At 55.8% G+C, this 18478-nt stretch overlaps 5 protein-coding genes across 5 annotated transcripts; 2 read left to right on the forward strand and 3 right to left on the reverse strand.

Annotated features, from left to right (window-relative positions):
* Window positions 1-4969: 4969 nt before the first annotated feature.
* On the reverse strand, window positions 4970-6550 carry psk1 (Serine/threonine-protein kinase psk1; the record flags this gene model as incomplete). The annotated part of the gene is made up of 1 exon (XM_036632626.1): window positions 4970-6550. The coding sequence occupies one exon, from the start codon at window positions 6548-6550 to the stop codon at window positions 4970-4972; it is 1581 nt and encodes a 526-aa protein (XP_036502293.1).
* A 2166-nt stretch (window positions 6551-8716) lies between these two features.
* Window positions 8717-10649, reverse strand: CGCS363_v000778 (putative transporter; the record flags this gene model as incomplete). The annotated part of the gene is made up of 5 exons (XM_036632627.1): window positions 8717-9164; window positions 9228-10007; window positions 10063-10136; window positions 10348-10369; window positions 10426-10649. The coding sequence occupies 5 exons, from the start codon at window positions 10647-10649 to the stop codon at window positions 8717-8719; spliced, it is 1548 nt and encodes a 515-aa protein (XP_036502294.1).
* Window positions 10650-11579: 930 nt separating this feature from the next.
* TOXG (Alanine racemase TOXG) lies at window positions 11580-14723 on the forward strand (the record flags this gene model as incomplete). Its single annotated transcript, XM_036632628.1, has 3 exons — window positions 11580-11652; window positions 11719-12749; window positions 13143-14723. 3 exons carry the CDS (start codon window positions 11580-11582, stop codon window positions 14721-14723), a joined length of 2685 nt encoding a protein of 894 aa, XP_036502295.1.
* A 366-nt stretch (window positions 14724-15089) lies between these two features.
* On the forward strand, window positions 15090-16542 carry pch1 (Cyclin pch1; the record flags this gene model as incomplete). Its single annotated transcript, XM_036632629.1, has 2 exons — window positions 15090-15557; window positions 15703-16542. 2 exons carry the CDS (start codon window positions 15090-15092, stop codon window positions 16540-16542), a joined length of 1308 nt encoding a protein of 435 aa, XP_036501503.1.
* Window positions 16543-16887: 345 nt separating this feature from the next.
* Window positions 16888-18259, reverse strand: DUS4L (tRNA-dihydrouridine(20a/20b) synthase [NAD(P)+]-like; the record flags this gene model as incomplete). The annotated part of the gene is made up of 4 exons (XM_036632630.1): window positions 16888-17840; window positions 17899-18001; window positions 18064-18142; window positions 18216-18259. The coding sequence occupies 4 exons, from the start codon at window positions 18257-18259 to the stop codon at window positions 16888-16890; spliced, it is 1179 nt and encodes a 392-aa protein (XP_036501502.1).
* Between the last annotated feature and the right edge of the window lie 219 nt (window positions 18260-18478).

Consider the following 18478-nt stretch of genomic DNA (forward strand, 5'->3'; position numbering starts at 1 on the left):
GGGCCGGGAGCATCCCAGGGCAAGAGAGCATAGTTCTACGCAGATGGGACTAGTGGGCTCGCAGGGGCTTCTACCTCTCGTTTTTCTCGACGTTCTGGGGCCTCTTTGGGACCGTGGGCAGTGACTGATTTCTGCGTTCTTAGTAGACTACATGGTGAGTGGTCTGAACTCTATTAACGAAATGAGGACAGGAACCACGGCGAGGGCGTGGTGGTAGGGCAGGGTACATAGTAGAGTAGGGGCCCAGAGATGCCGAAGGGATGCTTAGTAGAGAGAAACTGGAAACGAAACGACGTGTGGTGATGGACATCGATACCCTGCATATGCGGTTGTGTACTTTGCTGAATTGGCGATGCCAATGCCAGTGCGGAAAGTGCCAATGCCAGCGAGCGAAAGTCTGGGTGAAGAGGCCAATGAAGTTGGCGGGCTGGGCATTCAGACTCAGCCTCCCGGAGGTAAAAAGGTGCCGTTGCGGGCGGTCTGGGGTCTCTGCTGCCGTAAGCCTTGGTCAGAAACATTTGTTTTGGAGATATCGGACAGCACTACACGAAGCAATGGAAGGTGGACGAAGTGAAGCGTACGCAAGCATTCCATGATGAATGCTTGGCTTGGGGGCTTGTGGGAGTGTCTTGACGAACGAGAGGAAGCGAAACATGTGGAACGTGGAACATCACACTGCGAAGGTAGTGGACGGAGTACCGATCAGCAGCAGCCATTCCCGCCACTGTGATAAGCGCACTTCCGGGCCACTAACGGCAAGCTACAAGCGGCCTATTCATACCTACCGTGCTACCTGGGTAGGGCGGCCAGTGGATGCCATCGCCATTGATGCGCTGCTGTGGGAGTCAACGCCGGGCAGTCACTCGCCCAGCATCACCTCACCCAGCAGGAGCCGGAGCAGGAGCAGGAACACTTCGCATGAGGCACAGGACTTGGAGCATGGCACACGGGCTTGCACCTGCATTGAGCTGATGATGGACACGGACGCTGCTGCCCACAAGCCGAATGGTACCACCATCAGCATCCCGGTGCTACTGCTGCTGGGCTGGTTGTCCTTCCTGCAACATCTCCCGAGCTGCTGGCGCATCAAAGCAACCGCTTACACACAAACCATCTACACCTCTCATCCCTAACATCTTTGAACCGGCAAAGTGAATGCCCAGGAATGCAGTGCAAAACTTCACGCTTCTCGTGAGGTCTCTTGCACACGGCAGACGGCGAGAGTCCATCGCGGGGCCTATCGTCCACCGCCAAGTATTACACCCCAAGGATGTTGCGCTTCCACTGCTGATGATGACGAGGCACGTTGTCGCCAAGAAGGGGCTTATCTGACGGCAGCCGCAGGCTTCGGCACTGCTTCACCATCCCCTGCGACGATGCTGCATCTCAGCCCGAATTCACCGCTTACTCTGGTCCACGGCATTGGCTGAAGAGCCTTCCCCTCAAGCCAATTCTATTTTCATTCCAAAGAGGCCTCACTCAGGACCCTCCTCGATGTGCGCCTGAGGAGGGACTTGACATGGTGCCTCGAGCGCTCCCACCACCATCACTACTACCTGACTGATACCCTGTCGTCGGTCAACACCTCGACCGCTGACCGAGGAATGCAACCATCCCAACGCCAACCCACGTGTGAATACTTGGACATCTCAGTCAATTCTTCTCTGATATCGGCCAGGAAGTGCACACCACATCTGGGTAACTGCAATGTCCGTCGATCAAACCGTCCAGCAAACGACCCGTCCTCCCGTCCCGATTTGTCAAAACCGCCAACTAACACGGCACCAATGGGACAAGCGCCGATCAGCACCAACGCAGGCCGCGCAATGCTTTCCCTTCCCTCCAGCCTTCACATCATTCTTCGTTCTAGACCCTGTTCCATCTTCCCACAAGGTTGCCCAGAGGCAGGAAGCTCATTGCCTCTATCGGTGGGATTCCGCCTGAGCTTCTCCCGCGCGCTCTTGACGCCATCAGAAACATGAAACCATCTTACTGCAGGTGCTCGGGACATTGGCACCACCAAGTGTCTTCCTTGCCATTCGTCTGACGTTGCGCAGGAACTTGCCCGTTTTCTTTGCATTCTTGGCTAATGTAATGACGCATATCGATCCGATGTGCATTCGTACGCCCACTGTGATAATCGTCTGTGTCTCTGAATAGTAATGTCTCGACCCGGGTCAAGACTCGCACAGTCCGGTAATACGGATCTTTGGCAGAAGAAAGACCGATTCTAGCAAGCTGCCTAACCCAGTCTGCCAGGTCCAAAAGGACAAAGCTCTGTTGCGCAGATTCAGGGACGCGAATACCGGTTGACTTTTCTCTGGGCCGTGTCAAAGCTGCAAGCCCAAGCTCTGCCGATGGGCCGTACAAGTTCAGGGCCTTCAGGCATCTCCCAGCAGAGCGCAAACAACACACAAAACATTGAAGCTCCAAGACACGAAGAACCCTCAACAACATCAGTTTCTGAAAGCAGCTTTGAAATTGCGTCACTGTCAGTGGCTCAGGGTTGTTCCCCCCGCGCTGTCCTTGACGCCAAGATTTCCCCTCCAACGACCGCATGCCAGCGCCCAGAGCCACCCAGGCCTATCCTGGAGGCGTGTTGAGGGAGGGATCCAATGGTCTTCTACGCCTCTGTACACTTGGCAATCTTTCGTTCAGTTGACATACTGCGCATCATCTTCAACACCCGCTTCATCTCGATGCTCCCGCCAAGCCCTATAGAGTTGGTTCAAGACTCTGTTCTGATGGCTACTCGCTGCGAGTTTCCCTTGGGGATCGTCCCAAAATTCTAAGCCTCAAATTGCTCCCGACGATCTCTCGCTCTATTCAGTTCCCCCTTTGACGGCAACCGACTCGTCGCTAGTGATCTCGATGTGTCAATCCGGCCACGGCGGCCGGAGTGGGGCCGCGCGGGGACTTCGCCTTGCCGAAAAGAGATTGCACGCTGCCGTCTGACCCCGGGATGCTGAGTCGGGTGAACAGTCCCGATGTAACGCTGTTAGCTGGGCAAGGCGCAACAGTCGTCCCGCGCCGAACATGAGTTACCCCGGCGCTGATCCACTTCCACAGCCGCCATCATTGAAATTCAGTCTAGTCCATCCCCAACCGAGACTTGGGGGAGGCTGAGCAGCTGTCAATTTGACGTTTAAGCTTCCTTGCAACGCCAGTAAGCCCTAGGAACTACTACACGCGAGTGGAACGAAAACAGTTCCGAATCCTAAGGCAAGCCCAGGTCTTCGGACATGGGCGCCGCCAAATAGACGCTGCCGGGGTCCGCATTTCCCGTTTCTCCGCATCCTCCATCTTGCTCCTTCTTCTTTGGATGCTTGACAGCACACCGGCACGACGACAGCGTTCAAAGACGCCGCCGCAGGAGCCGTCACAGGAACCGCACACCCCGTTACCAGCTCACCGGATCCAAAAAGGAGCCTTGCGAACCGGTCAGGGCTTGGTCAAGGTTATTTGATGCTGTCCGAGAGGGAAGATCTTTCTAACTACACCCCTTGGATTACTCGTGATTCGTGAAGCACAGCACATACCCCGTGCGCTGTGCTGGAAATGAACGCCAAGCTCACAATTTGCCAGCTGTTCTTGTCAGGCAGAAAACTAAAGCAGTTTGGTAAGCAAGCTATGCAAATTGTCTCCGGAACTTTTGAAAAGTAGTTGTCATCACGAGACAAGAGACGAGGCACCACTGAGAACTATGCGCCGCGCAGGCCTCTCTCTCTTGGCCAATTTTGCTCATGCATCCGAAGTCACCAACAAGTGTACACGTATCGTCACCTCAAGGCATAATCAAGCATAACTTCTCTAGCCCGTGAAACACGAGACCAACTGGAAAATTAAGAAAGAGGAAGGTTAAGATTGAGAAAGACCCTTCCTAGTCTTTGGCAAGTCGGAGAGGGAGGAGGACAAAAAGTTAAGAAATCCTTCCTCATGCATAAGGTACGGACGGAAAAGATCCGAAATGCCCGAACGAAACGAACGTGCGCCTGCGCCGCCGTTTTGTTTGCTTCTGGAGCTTCGCCTCTCCAAGTCGTCAGAGTCGTCAGCCCAGCAGAATCCGAACTTGTCAAATACGAGCTGACGCCGCAAGCCTACCGGAACACCGAAGGGGGAGGAGGGAAGGTGAGCTCACCGAGACAGCCCCCCGAAAACGACGACGACGACGATGATGACGGCCCGCCGGCACGGTAAGTCATCATCCGGCTCCAACGTCCTTTGGGGGAGGAAATCTGACCGCGGATGCCGTGGGCCCGGGTTGTTCCTCTCAGACAAAAGGGCCGTTCGGATTCACGTCCAGTAAGTCGTGGCTTGGTGACACCGACACCGACACGGTGAGCGTAGTGTCGTTGGAGGATGAACAGAGTTGGGCCAGATGCGTTTCTTATGCAAGACCGCCGCTTCGCTGGCCCGTTGGCCGGAGCCGACGGTTCATGGAGAGACTCCCCCTCGTTGACATCAGATCTGCCCTGAATGAAGTCCCTAGCCAGCATCGGGGTCATGGAACCTACGGATAGCCCACAAGAAAAGGGGTGTTTGGGGCCATGGAAACAACGGAGGACTTTAACAATTTTGCGCATGAGGGAAAAGCCTGGTTTTCACCGTAAGAAAAGTCAAAAGCTCGTATATATTTCCCATGACGATACTGAACTGAAAAACAACTGATCTAACGCCCGTGATTAGACGGACTATTCCCCGAGTTTAAACGTCTTCTGATGCTCTTGACGAAAGACACCCCCTTCCTCGAATTATACACACTGCCGAGTCGGGTTATAAGGTCGGAGGCTCTGCGTTTAAATCAAAAGGGGGGCGTCGTCTCAAATAATTCCATGCTGACCGGCCTGTGCCGCGGTTGTTTGCTCAAACTTTTCCCATCCTAACACTGCGCACAAGTGTATTCTCGCACCAAAAGAAAAAACGCCATTGCTCTGTGCTGTCCATCCTGTCTAGGTCTCTGTCTGTCTCTCTAGACCTCTGTAGTGAATCTAAACGCGTGACTCTCTAGCAGGCTGCTCGACGCGACGTAGCTGAAGCCTCCGAACGGGTCGTCCTCCTTACCCGACAACGCGCTCCAGTGGTCTTTGGAGGTTACCACAGGGCTCAGCGACAGGTCGGTGAACTCGGGCGCAAAATTCTCGGCCAGCTCCGGGTCGGTGATCAACGGCTGGATAGGGGGCTCGACCTCTCTGGCGGCAAGCTTCTTCCAGTCGATCTTGCGGAAGAAGCGGTGGCCCTTCATGATCTGCAGGTCCTTGGGCATGTTGGCGCCCAGGCGCTTCTTGGGGTCCTTCTTGAGCAGGCGCGTCAAGAGGTCCTTCGCATCCGGGCTGAGGAAGTAAGGCATGACGAGCTTCTGCTTGACAATGTTCTGCTGGATCTTAGCGTGGTTTCCGCCGCGGAACGGCGGGTTGCCCGTCATCAGATCGAAGCCAAGCGCGCCAAAAGACCACCAGTCGACGGCCTTGCCGTACTTCTGCCCATTAATCACCTCTGGAGCCATGTACTCCACGGTGCCAAGCATGGAGTTGCAGTGATCCTCGGAGGGGTCGACGGCAACCTTGGACAGACCAAAATCGGTAAGCAGTAGATGACCCTCGGCATCTAGCAGGCAGTTCTCCGGCTTCAGGTCGCGGTAGACAACGCCCAGGCTGCTGTGCAGGTAGGAGATGGCCAGAAGCATCTCCGCCATGTAGAAGGCCGCGACGGGTTCGGCGAACATCTTTTCCATGTTGAGGTGCGTGAAAAGCTCGCCGCCCTGTCCGTACTCGAGGATCAAGTACAGCTTCTCATGGTCCTGGAAGGCGTAGTACAGGTTGACGACAAAGGGGTGTCGGTTGACCGACTCGAGGATCTGACGCTCTGTCTTGGTCTGCTCAATGAGCTTCTTGTGCACCGTCAGGGACGCCTTCTTGAACTGCTTCTGGGCGTAGAGACGCCCGGTGTTGCGCTGCTTGACCAACAGTACAGTTCCATACGTGCCCTTGCCCAGGCAGCGCAGAGGCTCAAAGTCGCCAGCCGTCATCTTGCGCGCAGGCGCGTTGCCGCCCTCGATGGGAATGATGTTGCCGGTGCGCTCGCGCACGCTCTCGTCGACGTAGTCGTGCGTCAAGTTTATCTCATAGCTCGTGGAGCCGCTCTCAGAGCGCTCGCTGCCGGCCTCACTCTGGGTCCCGTCGTTGCTTCCGGTGCGGCTCATGGCAGCGCTGCGGAGACCCAAGCCGTTCTCGCCGTGGCCGTTGCGAGTGACGACGGTGCTCATGGTGCTTGTGCGAGAGGAGGTGTCGAGGCTGAGGGGCTCCATCTGCATGCGGAGCTTGGCGATGCCGGACACGGCCGGGGAAGAGGCGCCGCGCATGACGGGGCTGCAGTTGGCGCTGACGACGTCGTCGATGCGGCCGGGGCGAGCGGCGCGCTTCGACTTGACGGAGAGAGGAGGAGTAGCGCAGACGGCGCCAACACCATAGTCGTCGTCCTCGTCGCCGGAGGTGACGGGGGTGTTTTGGAAGCCGCGCACCGTGTTGAGTGCGGGCGTCGCCTTGGCAATCATGGTTCCGGTGGTTTTGAGGGTTTTTTATGGAGGTCGCTCCTTGTAGTAGTGAATATTGCCCGTAAACGAGGGGCGCGCGGGGGCTCTCCGCTCGCGCCCGAAACTGGCGGTGGTCTTCACTTTCGTGGGTTGTTTAAATGGGAAGCACAAGGAGCGTGCCTCGTCGTCGCTCGGGATCAGCGCGCGGCTCGGATTCGTAGTTTCGCTGGGTCTTCTTGTGGCTCGGATATCGCATCTGACGGCGGAAGAATGAGCAGGAGTTGTCGTAAGAATCTTTCTTATTATGCATTGGGTGGCGGTCGGTTTCTGGGTAAGTGTGGTGAATGTGGGAAACGGTTGTCTTCACCAAAATGGTGGTGTTGAAGGGAGGAAAAGGGAAAGGAGGAAAGTCGAAACAGGGCCTGGCGGGAGAAATTCAAGAAAATTCAGCCCGCCTTGCCCGCCCGCCCACGCTGCCCGTCCAGGCCTTTCCTTACCCGAGCCTGGGGTCTGGAGGGGAGAATGGGACGGGACAGGCCACCACTGCAGACAAAGTACCCTGTCCTGCGGCGCTTCCCCTGTAATCAGGTACCTGCCCAGGTGGTTCCCGCACGGAAGCCAACCAACCACGACAGGTCCAGTCAGCCGGCGAGTGACTTTTCGCCCTTCACATGGGCGGCTTAGAGGGGAGGATTGGCGTGCGGAAGCCAAAATACTTGGGCACCACCCGCGCTGGGTCTTCAATTTCGGGCCTTGTCATTGGGTAGGCGCGGCAGGCGCAGGGGCTAGCACCTTCTTGCCCTGCTCGACTCAGCCCAAACATGTATTCTGGGTTTCTTTTTTCCTTTTTTTCTTTGGTTTTTTCCTATCGCCGCGGGGCTTTGACATTTCAGGCTTGTTCCTGCTTGCATCTAAATGCCACCATTTTAATTCGCTACCAGCCCCTTCTGCAGTCTCACCTCTGTCGCCTGTCGATGCACTCCAGGCCTCAGGTACCTGCCTATCCATACCAGATACCTGCCTGCCTCATCTGTATTCAAGCCCGGGTAGCAGCGGGGATCAGCATGTCACCCTCCACTGCTATTGCCGAAAGCGGTGGACGGCGTCAGCGGAGCGGGAAGGTCCCAATCTGTGAATCGCTGCATACCTTACCTGATGTTACAGTCAAGGGGACCACTGGCTTGCGGTCTTGTGGTGCGCTGTTGTTGGAGGCTTTGCAAGAGGCACACACAAACACCACCACCTGACCGTTGCGTTACCCGGTTGTGGAGGCTGGTCAGGAATCCTTCGAAAAACCGGGCCTCGCCTTGCCTGGCCCCCCTCTGAAAGGTGCGGAAATTGGGAGCGAAGAAGGGGCTCGACGAGGATGATGACGTCCGCGGATTGTCACCGACTTGTGGGGTGCCCCGTGCCTGGGTGGTCTGACAACGGTCTTGTTCATTAACAAACCCGTACATAATAGCGTCCGCGGCCGCTAAATTTGCCTGAAATTTGCTATTTTTATGCGCTGCCGTCTCCCTGCCCTGCCCATCAAGGCACCTCAAGGGGGAAAACAGGAGGAAACACCAACAAGGCCGTCGGGAATGTTTGCTGGCGCGCAAGACCGTCTGAACAAAGGAGCCCCCGAGGCGCGCATCGAGGAGAGAAGAAATGAGAGTTTGAGGCATGTCTCGGAGAGAGTGACGCTTCAGAAACATGGGAATGCGAGATGTGACACTGGCCCGAGATGAGATGCCGTCCAGTCTTAGTCAGGTCGCGCAAAGGGCATGGTCCGGACTCCGCCAAAGCGTTCCTCACTGCCAATAGATGCAACCTGAATTCTTGCGACTCAGCTTCTCTCAGCGTCTTGCATCGAAAATGTTTGGCCTCGCAGGATCCAGCTCGCTAAATGAGGCGGATCCAGGATTCAGCTGAAAGTGCAAGAAATGCAAACAGCATCCATCACATCACACACAAACACATGTTCGTCGCAGCAACAAAGCAACCACCCCGAACACAAACTTCTCCACTGGTTCCCACTGAATAAGCTGCTGTGATTTCCCGCTATCAACCCTGTTGAAACTTGCAAGACGAACGCTTCTCCAGAGTCACATGGCCGATTAAATAAGCAACCAAACTACAACTCTTCCAAATGCCGTCACTTTTTTTTGGTCTCTTTATGCTCCTTTGCATAATTACACCGGAAGCTCAGTTCGCCTCGACGTTCGTTCTGTAATGCGTCTCGAGACTAAACCTCGCAAAGGGGCTCCTCTGTCTCAACCGCTTGCTGAACCGGAAGAAGATCCATGGCGTTATGCAGAACACTGCCGCCAGTCCCGCAAGAACCGTCCCGGCATAGTTGGCATTCATTGCGCCGTACATCTCGTGGGCCACGAGCGGCATCAGACCCGACGCGACCGCCCTCACCAGGGCCAGCCCCGAGAAAGCCGACGCCGAGTACAGCAGGTAGGAATCCGCGAGGTACCCGCTCAGCGTGTGGCTCGTCTCGTTGGCGGCGAATCCGACGAGAACAAGTGACATCGTGGGCACGATCCAGTGGACGCCTCCGACGAGAGGTGGGATGGTCCACGCGAACCATGCCAGTCCGATGGCCTGGGCGGGTGCTGCGAAGGCGAAGCCCATGATCTTGTCTTCCCTGGAAGAAACAGTCAGCTTGTTTTTCCCCTCGTCAATGACTGAAATCGATGCGGAATCTCACGGTTGGACGGGGACTTGCTTGCGCTGACAGTCCCGAACGACCTTCATATCCCAAAGGCGAGGCAGAAAGGTGAAGAGAACCCCCACGGCGATGGCCAGGAACGGCAGTGAGGCTTGCGTCCTGGTAAAGCCGAGTGAGACGTAGACGATCGTGAGCGCCTCCGTGAACAGATAGATCATGCTCCAGGACGACGCCGAGATGAGGGCGACCATGATGACCAGGGGCTCAGTGAGCAATATCCTCGCCGGCCTGACGACGCTGATCTGCACCAGAGCTCTCCAGTCGGGCGCCTCGTCCGGGTTGTGCCAGCTCAAATCCTGGACCTCGGTCTCTTTCCTGATATCTCGGATGATGCGGCCTAGCAACAGGCTGGGCCTGCTCTCCCTGATCCCGAAGAGGGCAACGGACAAGGCTCCGGTGACGATGGCCGCGCTGTTGAAGATCCACCGCCAGCCGAGGGCGTCTGAGATGTAAGCGGCGTAGACGGGCCCCATGCACAACCCGATCACGGCCCCGGCGTTCCACAGGACGATGATCCAGACCCGGCGCTTGGTGTTGAACATGTCCTCCACGCTGCCGGCGATGACCACGGACGGGACGGCGGATGCGAGGCCTGCGATGAAGCGGCCGATGTACACCGCCGAGGATGAACGCGATACGCCCGTGAGAAGGCAGGAGAAGCAGAATGCGGCGCAGGATACGAGGTAGGGGATTCGACGGCCGTAGAGCTCCGAGAATGGAGGTATCAAGAAGCCTGCGACGGCTTGGCCAAGCTGATACCTGTTTCTCATGAGTTTACGAGCCCACTGTACTATACGAGGCCTCTCGATCTTACATGAGGGTGAAGCCAACCAATGATGCTTGGCGGCTCAGTCCGTACTCTGGCCCAGCTTCGGCAGCCGCAACGGCCTGTGCAAGAATAAGTTTAGCATGTCTCTAATTGGATCCCAATCCCGCTTCGAACCCGCTGGCTTTTGGAAATGAAAACATCGCGCTCCAGTGCAGAGAAGTAAGCATATAGCGGAGGATTCTGCTTCAGGGCATATTGCTACGCCGTCGGGTTCTGCCGATCTGCGGGCCGCTTCTGCTTATGACGGGGCAAGATTTGGACGTGACATACTCCAGTTGTGCTTATGACGGTGCTGACCGATGTTAGTTCGGGCTATCCTCCGGTGCATATAACAACGGGCAGCCTTACGTATAGAATTCAAAGAAGATGATGATCACGGTGTCGAACGCCTTTCTGGAGAGAGGCCAATTCCGGGGATGCGTCTTGCAGTCTCGTTTCCAATTGATGAGTCCGTCGGTTTGTCTCTCGACACCGTAGCGTGCTAGAACGGCGGATTCGTCGATTTCCCGGACGGCAAGCTTGCTCTTGTCGACAACGAGCTCTTCAGAGCTGGAGGTCTCGACGATAGCCATCGCACTCGGTGGACGGTTCGAAAGGAGACCCGGATGACATCAGATAGCGACGAAGAGTTAAACGAGCACGAGAAGTCGATCAGAGAAGAACATAGATGCTGGCTTTTGCAGAAGGATATCAATGCCCTTCTTGAATTATCTAAGATGGGTTCCCGCACCAGCTACTGACGAGGCCACACCCAGAGAGCACCATTCACCCTAGACAGACATCTCACTCGCATGTACCGTCCTAAACCAGAATCCAACTTTCTAGCTCGCTTAGAAAACGAAACCGCCTCGGATCTAGAGTATGGCAACCCATCGGGATACCAGTACTGGACTCGAGCATTCTCGCGCCTCTTCCCATTGTTCATTTTTGAGGCTATTGAAAGGATTGCATGCTGCATGTGAGACCTTTGATGGTTACATCTGCCATAAGCACTTAGGATGCTGGCCGCTGGGTCTGCCGTCCAATCGGGCCACAACCTCCTGGCCGTTCTTGCGATCTACATGGACCAGGCCAGAGTCGAGTCCGAGCCTGGAGGCTAGCGTGACAACGCCGTTTTGGGTAGATCTATCTCGCGAATTGAGCCTTTTCGGGAGCTAAGCCTCCCCCTGTCTTCCTGGAGGATTATTCAGCTAAGGTGTGTTTGTTGGCGAGTTGATAGGTCACTGAACGAGGGAGGTGATCAGTGTTGAGATTATTGTAAGTCTGCCTGTGTTATGTGCTGACGGCGGTGTGATGAATACTCCGGCCCGAGCCGGATATCGCGAATGATGGAGGAGTTTATTTACCTAGTGTAACCCTCAAGTAAGGGAGGCCGATCTCAACTGTGACTGCAAACTTGAGATATGCAGTATCGACTTGTCGACTAGCCCCTGGTTCAGTTGTTGTATCTGTCGTCCAGAATCGTACGTCTGCGAAAGCATTTCAAGTCTAGGCCCAAAGCCATGCCGAGCGACGAGGAAAACCCAGTGCTTTGGGGCTCGCCCGCGCAAACCGGCGCGGCCTTCGATTTCCGAAGTAAGTCCCAGCCGGAGTCCAGCCGGGGAGGGGGGATTTGATCCGGTTCTTACGCTGTCATTATAGGCGACGTGGTCACGACTCCATCACAAGGCATGCTCTTGGCCATCGCTCGCACGACCCTCAACGACGATGTCTACGGCGAGGATTCAACAACGAAAAGCTTCGAGGAGGAAATGGCCAAGACGTGTGGCCACGAAAGCGCCGCTTTCGTCCTCTCGGGCACCATGGCGAACCAGCTTGCCATCCGCTCACTCCTGCACCAGCCGCCGCATGCCGTCCTCGCCGACGCCAGCGCGCATATCATACATTGGGAGGCCGGTGGCGTAGCGCACTTGTCGGGTGCGATGGTTCAAGGGATCCGTCCGCTGAATGGTCTTTATCTTACCCTCGAGGACGTCAAGAAGCATGCTGTCCTGACGGATGATGTACACAAATGTCCCACGCGGGTCGTCAGCATCGAGAACACCAGTTCCGGGGTGGTTATACCCCTGGCGGAGTTACAGAGAATCAAAGCGTGGGCTTCAACGCATGAGGTTGCCGTTCACATGGATGGAGCTCGACTATGGGAGGCTGTATCAGCAGGTGCGGGCGCGTTGGACGACTTTGGAAAGTGTTGTGACGTCTTGACGCTGGACTTTAGCAAGAACCTCGGTGCTCCTATGGGTGCCATGGTGCTGGGCCCATCCGAGTTGATCCGGAGACTGAAACGAATCCGGAAGAGTATTGGAGGTGGCATGCGACAGGCCGGTGTTCTGGCTGCGGCAGCTCGGCAGGCGGTTGTTGAGAATTTTGGGTTGGGAGGCAGAGATACTAAGAGGGTCTTGAGGACCAGTCGTGTTCTAGCAGAGAGGGTTGGGAGGATGTGGGTAGAGAGAGGGGGGAGGTTACTAAAGCCTATCGAGACCAACATGGCCTGGTTGGATCTCAAGAGCTGCAACATAGAAGTCAAGGAATGGAATGATCTCGGGAAAAGGAAGGGAATCAAGCTCGACGGGAAGAGGGTTGTGGTGCATCATCAGATTGATGAGATGGCCATGGAGCGTCTGGCTGGGGTGATGAATACAGCCCTTGGTCATGTTGCAGAGGGCGGAATTGTGAGTGGTACTCCCAGAGCTCGGCTGTGAGCTGTGTAATATGTAGAATTCCAAGGGGTTTGAGGAAATTTTGAGATGATTTTGATGTCCTGGTCTGCACTTGTACGAGGACAAGCGTTGAGCTGGAGCGGAGTGAACATAAGCCGGCCCCACTCCCGTTGATATCCGATGCATGCCCAAACGCGACCTGTCAGCTTACCTAATCAGAAATTTTCCAGTGCAGCTGGCGCGACTGTAACCTTTGCATGAAGCTCTACCTTGGAAGGCAACCAGCTACCTATCACCACCCAGAGACGACCACCCTCAGGCTGCCATTGGCCGCAGTTATCTCGTTCGCTCACCTTCTCGTTCTTTGAAGTTCTGTCTTTATTTGATACTCTACCATTTTCGCAGTTAATCGCTGGGGCCGCGACAGCCCCCGTTCCGCCCAAGATGATGCATCCGTCGCGACAGGCCTACGTGGAGGAGGCCATGGACGAGGACAGAGGAATCGCGCTCGAGGACATTCCCGTCGACCATGACTACGAGATCCCTTCTGCGGCGTCCGGCGTGGCGCCTGAGAAAGCCTCCGCCGTTCTGGCGCAGATGGAGAGGAAAAAGCTGGCCGCTAGCATCGCGGTGCCTACCGACGACAACCGAGTGCGCGCGAGGCTCAGAGAGCTGGGCGAACCCATAACACTATTCGGAGAGGGCAAGCCCGAAAGACGAGACCGTCTGAGGAACCTACTTGCTATTCAGAAGGAGATGGACGATGTCGATGTCGAGATGCAGGAGGCTGGAGACGAAGACGCGGACGACCAAGACGAAGAATTCTATACCCCGGGTGGCCCAGCATTGTTACAAGCACGTATCGATATCGTTAAATACTCGCTCCCTAGAGCAAGACGACGAGTCCAGTTTCAGAAAGCAGAGTCGACAATCCCCTTGCGCACGCACGTCAAGTTCCGAAAACAGATTAAGGAGAAGTTGGAGGGCTTCGAGCTTCAGGGCAGTCAAACAGCTGGCGACCGAAATGTCAGCATGACGAGGTTATCACCCAATGGAGAGATTGTCGCGGTGGGCAACTGGGGAGGAGGTCTGAAACTCATCGAGGTGCCCAGCCTGGAGCAGAAGATGAACCTGCGAGGACATACCAACAAGATCAGCGGTCTCTCATGGTATCCGGGCTCTACGCTGCCCGAATCCAATGTGTCTCCCAGCACTGTCAATCTCGCGTCTGGAGGAGCCGAAGGTGTTGTGCATCTGTGGGGACTTGAGCAAGACACACCGCTGTCGACACTCTCTGGCCACAGTGCTCGCGTATCTCGTGTCGAGTTCCATCCCTCTGGAAGGTATGTGGCATCTGCCTCAGATGATACGACATGGAGACTCTGGGACGTAGAGACCACCGCGGAGCTGTTGCTCCAGGAAGGTCACTCGAGAGGTGTTTATGCAGTGAGCTTCAACGCGGATGGCTCCCTTTTGGCCAGCGCCGGCCTGGACAGCATTGGTCGCATCTGGGACTTGCGATCAGGACGGACTGTCATGATTCTGGACGAGCACATCCAACCGATATACGCCCTCGACTGGGGATCGGATGGACACCGAGTGCTGTCAGGATCGGCAGACGGCTGGGTCAAGTGTTGGGACGTTCGGAAGGTTCAGAGGACGGCAAACCTGGGAGCTCACACAAAGGCCGTGTCTGATCTCAGGTGGTTCAAGGGAACGGACGACCCGATCGATGGGCATCCACCGGGGGTTGACGAGAGCGGTGCGCAGCAGCCCAAGAAGGCCGGCACATTTTTCGTATCTGGTGGATTTGATGCCAAGGTCAAAATCTTCTCGGCGGACAACTGGGGAGTCATCCAGACTCTAAGTGGACATGCCGGTCCGGTTTCCAGTGTGGACGTGAGCAGAGACGGAAAGTGGATTGTCAGTGGAGGGCATGACCGGACGGTGAAGCTCTGGGGTCGCAATGACGGCGAGGGAATCTAGACAGGCCACCCGGCAGGTTGCGAAAATAGTAGCCCAATAGAATAACGAGATACCCATGCATCAAAATAAAGGCAAGGAGCTTCAGTGACCGCAGGTTCTTGAACTAAGAGAGCCACTGCGACAGCAATGCACGGGCCAAGTCAAGGGTCTTAAGTGGCTACCCAAGGTCACGTGGAAGTCAAATTCGCGATTAGATAACGCGACTCAAACAGGACCCAAAATCCACTACTCCTGCAAGGTCAAGGTACTGCATCATCCAACTCCATCTCGAACTTTGCGACAGCGCGCGCCACCTTCCCATGACCAATTTATCTTTTTGCACAACGCCAATCGCCGAAACAAAATCACCTTAGCACAACCGCGGCGATGGCCAGCATCGATCGCTATCGGCCGTCAAGAGAGGCCTATCAGCCGCCTACTCTCCCTCCAGGTCCTCCGCGGCCAGATCGGCAGTCGAGATCTCCTGCGCGTCGCCTGGACGTTCCGCCAGCTGTTCCATCTCCCCCGACACACTCTTCGCGAACCTCACCGCCTCGACCGCTTTCACAACGAGATGCGCGATCGCCACAGCGCTCAAGGGCGCAAAGCCCGTCTGGGCCCCCACCCAACCAGTGGTACTTCACTAACGACGAGGCACTGAGCACGCCGAGCGTTTTGGATGGAATTTCCCCGGCGGAAGAACGACTTCGACGCGCAAAAGGTGTTAACTTCATCTACCAAGCCGGCGTCCTGCTCGATCTGCCCCAGATCACTCTTTGGGTTGCGGGCGTCTTCTTCCATCGATTCTACATGCGATACAGTATGGTTGAGGAGAAGGGCGGCATTCACCATTATGTGAGATATTTCCGCTGCTCCCTTTGCTTCCGTTACGATCCAGCTCGGGTCTGACGAGTGTCAGACGCAGACGTCCCTTCCCAGGTCCAAGCGAGGAACTCAGAAAGCCCAAGCCGAACCAGAACTAACAGACTCGATCGAACAGAACATTGCTGCTACAGCTCTCTTCCTTGCGAACAAGACAGAAGAGAATTGCCGTAAAACGAAAGAAATCATCATTACCGTTGCAAAAGTCGCGCAGAAGAACCCGAAGCTCATGATTGATGAAATGAGCAAGGAATACTGGCGCTGGAGGGACAGCATCCTGGCATACGAAGAACTTATGCTGGAGCTGCTTACTTTTGACCTCATGGTCGACAATCCCTATCAGCGGCTATTCGAACTGCTGGGCCAGCTCGACATTGTCCACAATAAGCACTTGCGCCAGTCGGCATGGGCCTGGTGCAACGACGCCTGCCTCACCTCGATCCCTCTCCTGCTTGAGGCTCGCGATGTAGCCATCTGCGCCATATTCTTTGCCAGTGTGCACACTAAGAATAAGATTGAAGACGTCAACGGCGAACCGTGGTGGAAGGCCCTGAAGGGCAACGAGAGGAAATGCACTCGCGCGATTGATATCATGCAACAATTCTACACGGAGAACCCGCTTAGGAAGCAGAATCCATCTCTGCCATCGCCGGCCTTCGACCTGGAGAACACGAGACAGCCGAGAGACCCCATGAGCCAGGACGCGCTTTCATCGACGGCAGGTACGCCCTTCGAACTTGACAGGGGAACGCAAAGCCCCAGGGCTCGCATCAATGGCCGCGATGATGTCACCAACACCGAATCTGGATCACAGGCTACTCTCAAGGAGCCGGAAAGAGCGAACGGTAACGGCGCCGTATCTCCAGGCAAGAGGAAGGAGGTTGAGTCTGACTCTGAGGGTCGGGACCAGAAGCGCGCGAGACTATCCGATGAGGATGAGGGAGAAGTCCTGGATTAAAATACCGGGGCAGAACGAGGATCATCAATTTGAATATTGTAATTATTTAGGGACCCGGCGTTTGGGAGGTCCATCGATCTTCACGGCATGCGGACTGGCGGTCGAAAGGCAATTAACCATGGGTGCGGCATCACCCTAGTATATCATATGGATCCCGTTTTAGGCAGCCTTGCATTCGAGCAATCTGGCTCACGTCTGGAACCTAGAAAGCACCGAGGGCACGGCGTTCAGGAGGGTGGGAACCTGAGAGCTCATGACGCAAGCGCTGCTTCAGATAGCACGATACCTCGATAGTGCTCCTAATACATGCACTGGATGAAACATTTGCGGAATACGATCAAGTCGTCATGGTATAGATAATTTTGAACTGTCTACGGGTTCACGTCGCAGCCCGTTTGCCCTACCCGTCTTGCGGTTGATTGCCTCGTCCATGAAGTCTATCACGTCTATCATGCTATCCAGTCTCTGCAGTGCAGCCCTCTCCTGCTTGTCAAGCAGCGCTTTCTTGTCTGGACCCATGCCTGGGCCGACCATCTCGTGGAGGTGATGCTGCACCAGCTTCACGGGAATAGGGGCACGGATGACATGACGCATGAAGGACTCGACGGCCTCCCAGGGGCAGGCTTCGTAACCGGCATATATGGCCGGGTTGGCGAGGATGCCACGGGCGGACATGAGACCCGCGAGTTTGGTTCCGCTTGGAGTGAAAGGTGTGAGGCCGTTGGTAAGCTGCCCATCTGGTTCCGATAATGTCTTTGAAACGGTAGATAGCGGCAATGTAGCCATGGAAAAGACATCGCCAGAGAGAAGGATCGGCAGGGTGTCGCCATACTTTTCCAGCAGGATACCCAGTGACTCCGTGTTGATAGGGGTGCTGGAGGCCGTATGGCGCGTACGGGGATGAATGGTGAGGAAGTCGATGTTGCGATCGTGGGGGTTGCCGATGACGGTGTCGATGAAGTCCATCGTCCTCCTCAAGTCCTTGTGGACCCTGATCTTGACGCTGACACTGCGCCCCTTGGGACTGTCGATATCACGCTCCTTGCCTACGTGCCAGCCGTCGTTCGCCAGACGCTGTCGCGTCTCGATGACCATGTCACGGACAAGCTCGCGCTTCTCCATGAGCGCGGCACCGAGAGTCTCGGCGCAGGCCCAGGACTGGGGGCAGCCGCAGTTGAGGTCGACGCCGTTCACATAGGGGGCGGCTAGGGACGATGAGCGGGCGAGCTCTATGGGGCTGTTTGAGCCGAACTGGACTATCGTGGGGGGCTGGACGCCCTGGGTTGAGATTGTGAGGTCTTTATTGAAACTCGTCAACTTCTGAGCCGGTTCAGTTGGGAATGGTGAATTACGAACCGCTGTCGCGCGCAAAGTTGTTGCGGTTGAACTCCTTGGACAGGATCATGGGCGTCCAGCACAGGTCGGTTCCATATTCATGGACCGTTTGACGAAAGGCAAGCTAACAAATTGTGAGATCATTTTCATTTCTCTCACGGCAGAGCAACGTTCCGGGAATCTTACCTTGCTGTATCTCACCATGGGCGCGGAGACATTGAGAAACCTGTCCTGGCTCTTGGCTGCATCGAAGATTTTGAGAGGACTAGATGATTCATGCAGGTGAGCCAGCTGGGCAACAACACAAAACGAGAGCACAGCTTGGCATTTCCACTCACTGTATCCTGTCGGAAATCGTCCCATCGTACAATTCTGCCGCCATGATTTCCGGCTTTCCACAAACACGGCGTGGTGGTGGCTGTTCAAAATCTCAATCTGGAGGGGCGATGAGAGTGAGTCTCACGAGCAGGCGGGCAGGGGGGCTGAGGTCGAAGAATTACAGCGTCTAAAGCGCGGGCATGTCAATGGCATTTTTTGGTGGAACAGGGGGGCCCTGTGGCGTCTGCCGTTTACCCTGTAGGCTTGTCATAGTGGGGGTGGG

Source organism: Colletotrichum siamense (genome assembly GCF_013390195.1).
Source record: "Colletotrichum siamense strain Cg363 chromosome Unknown KSG_Cg363_contig01, whole genome shotgun sequence".
Taxonomy (NCBI): domain Eukaryota; kingdom Fungi; phylum Ascomycota; class Sordariomycetes; order Glomerellales; family Glomerellaceae; genus Colletotrichum; species Colletotrichum siamense.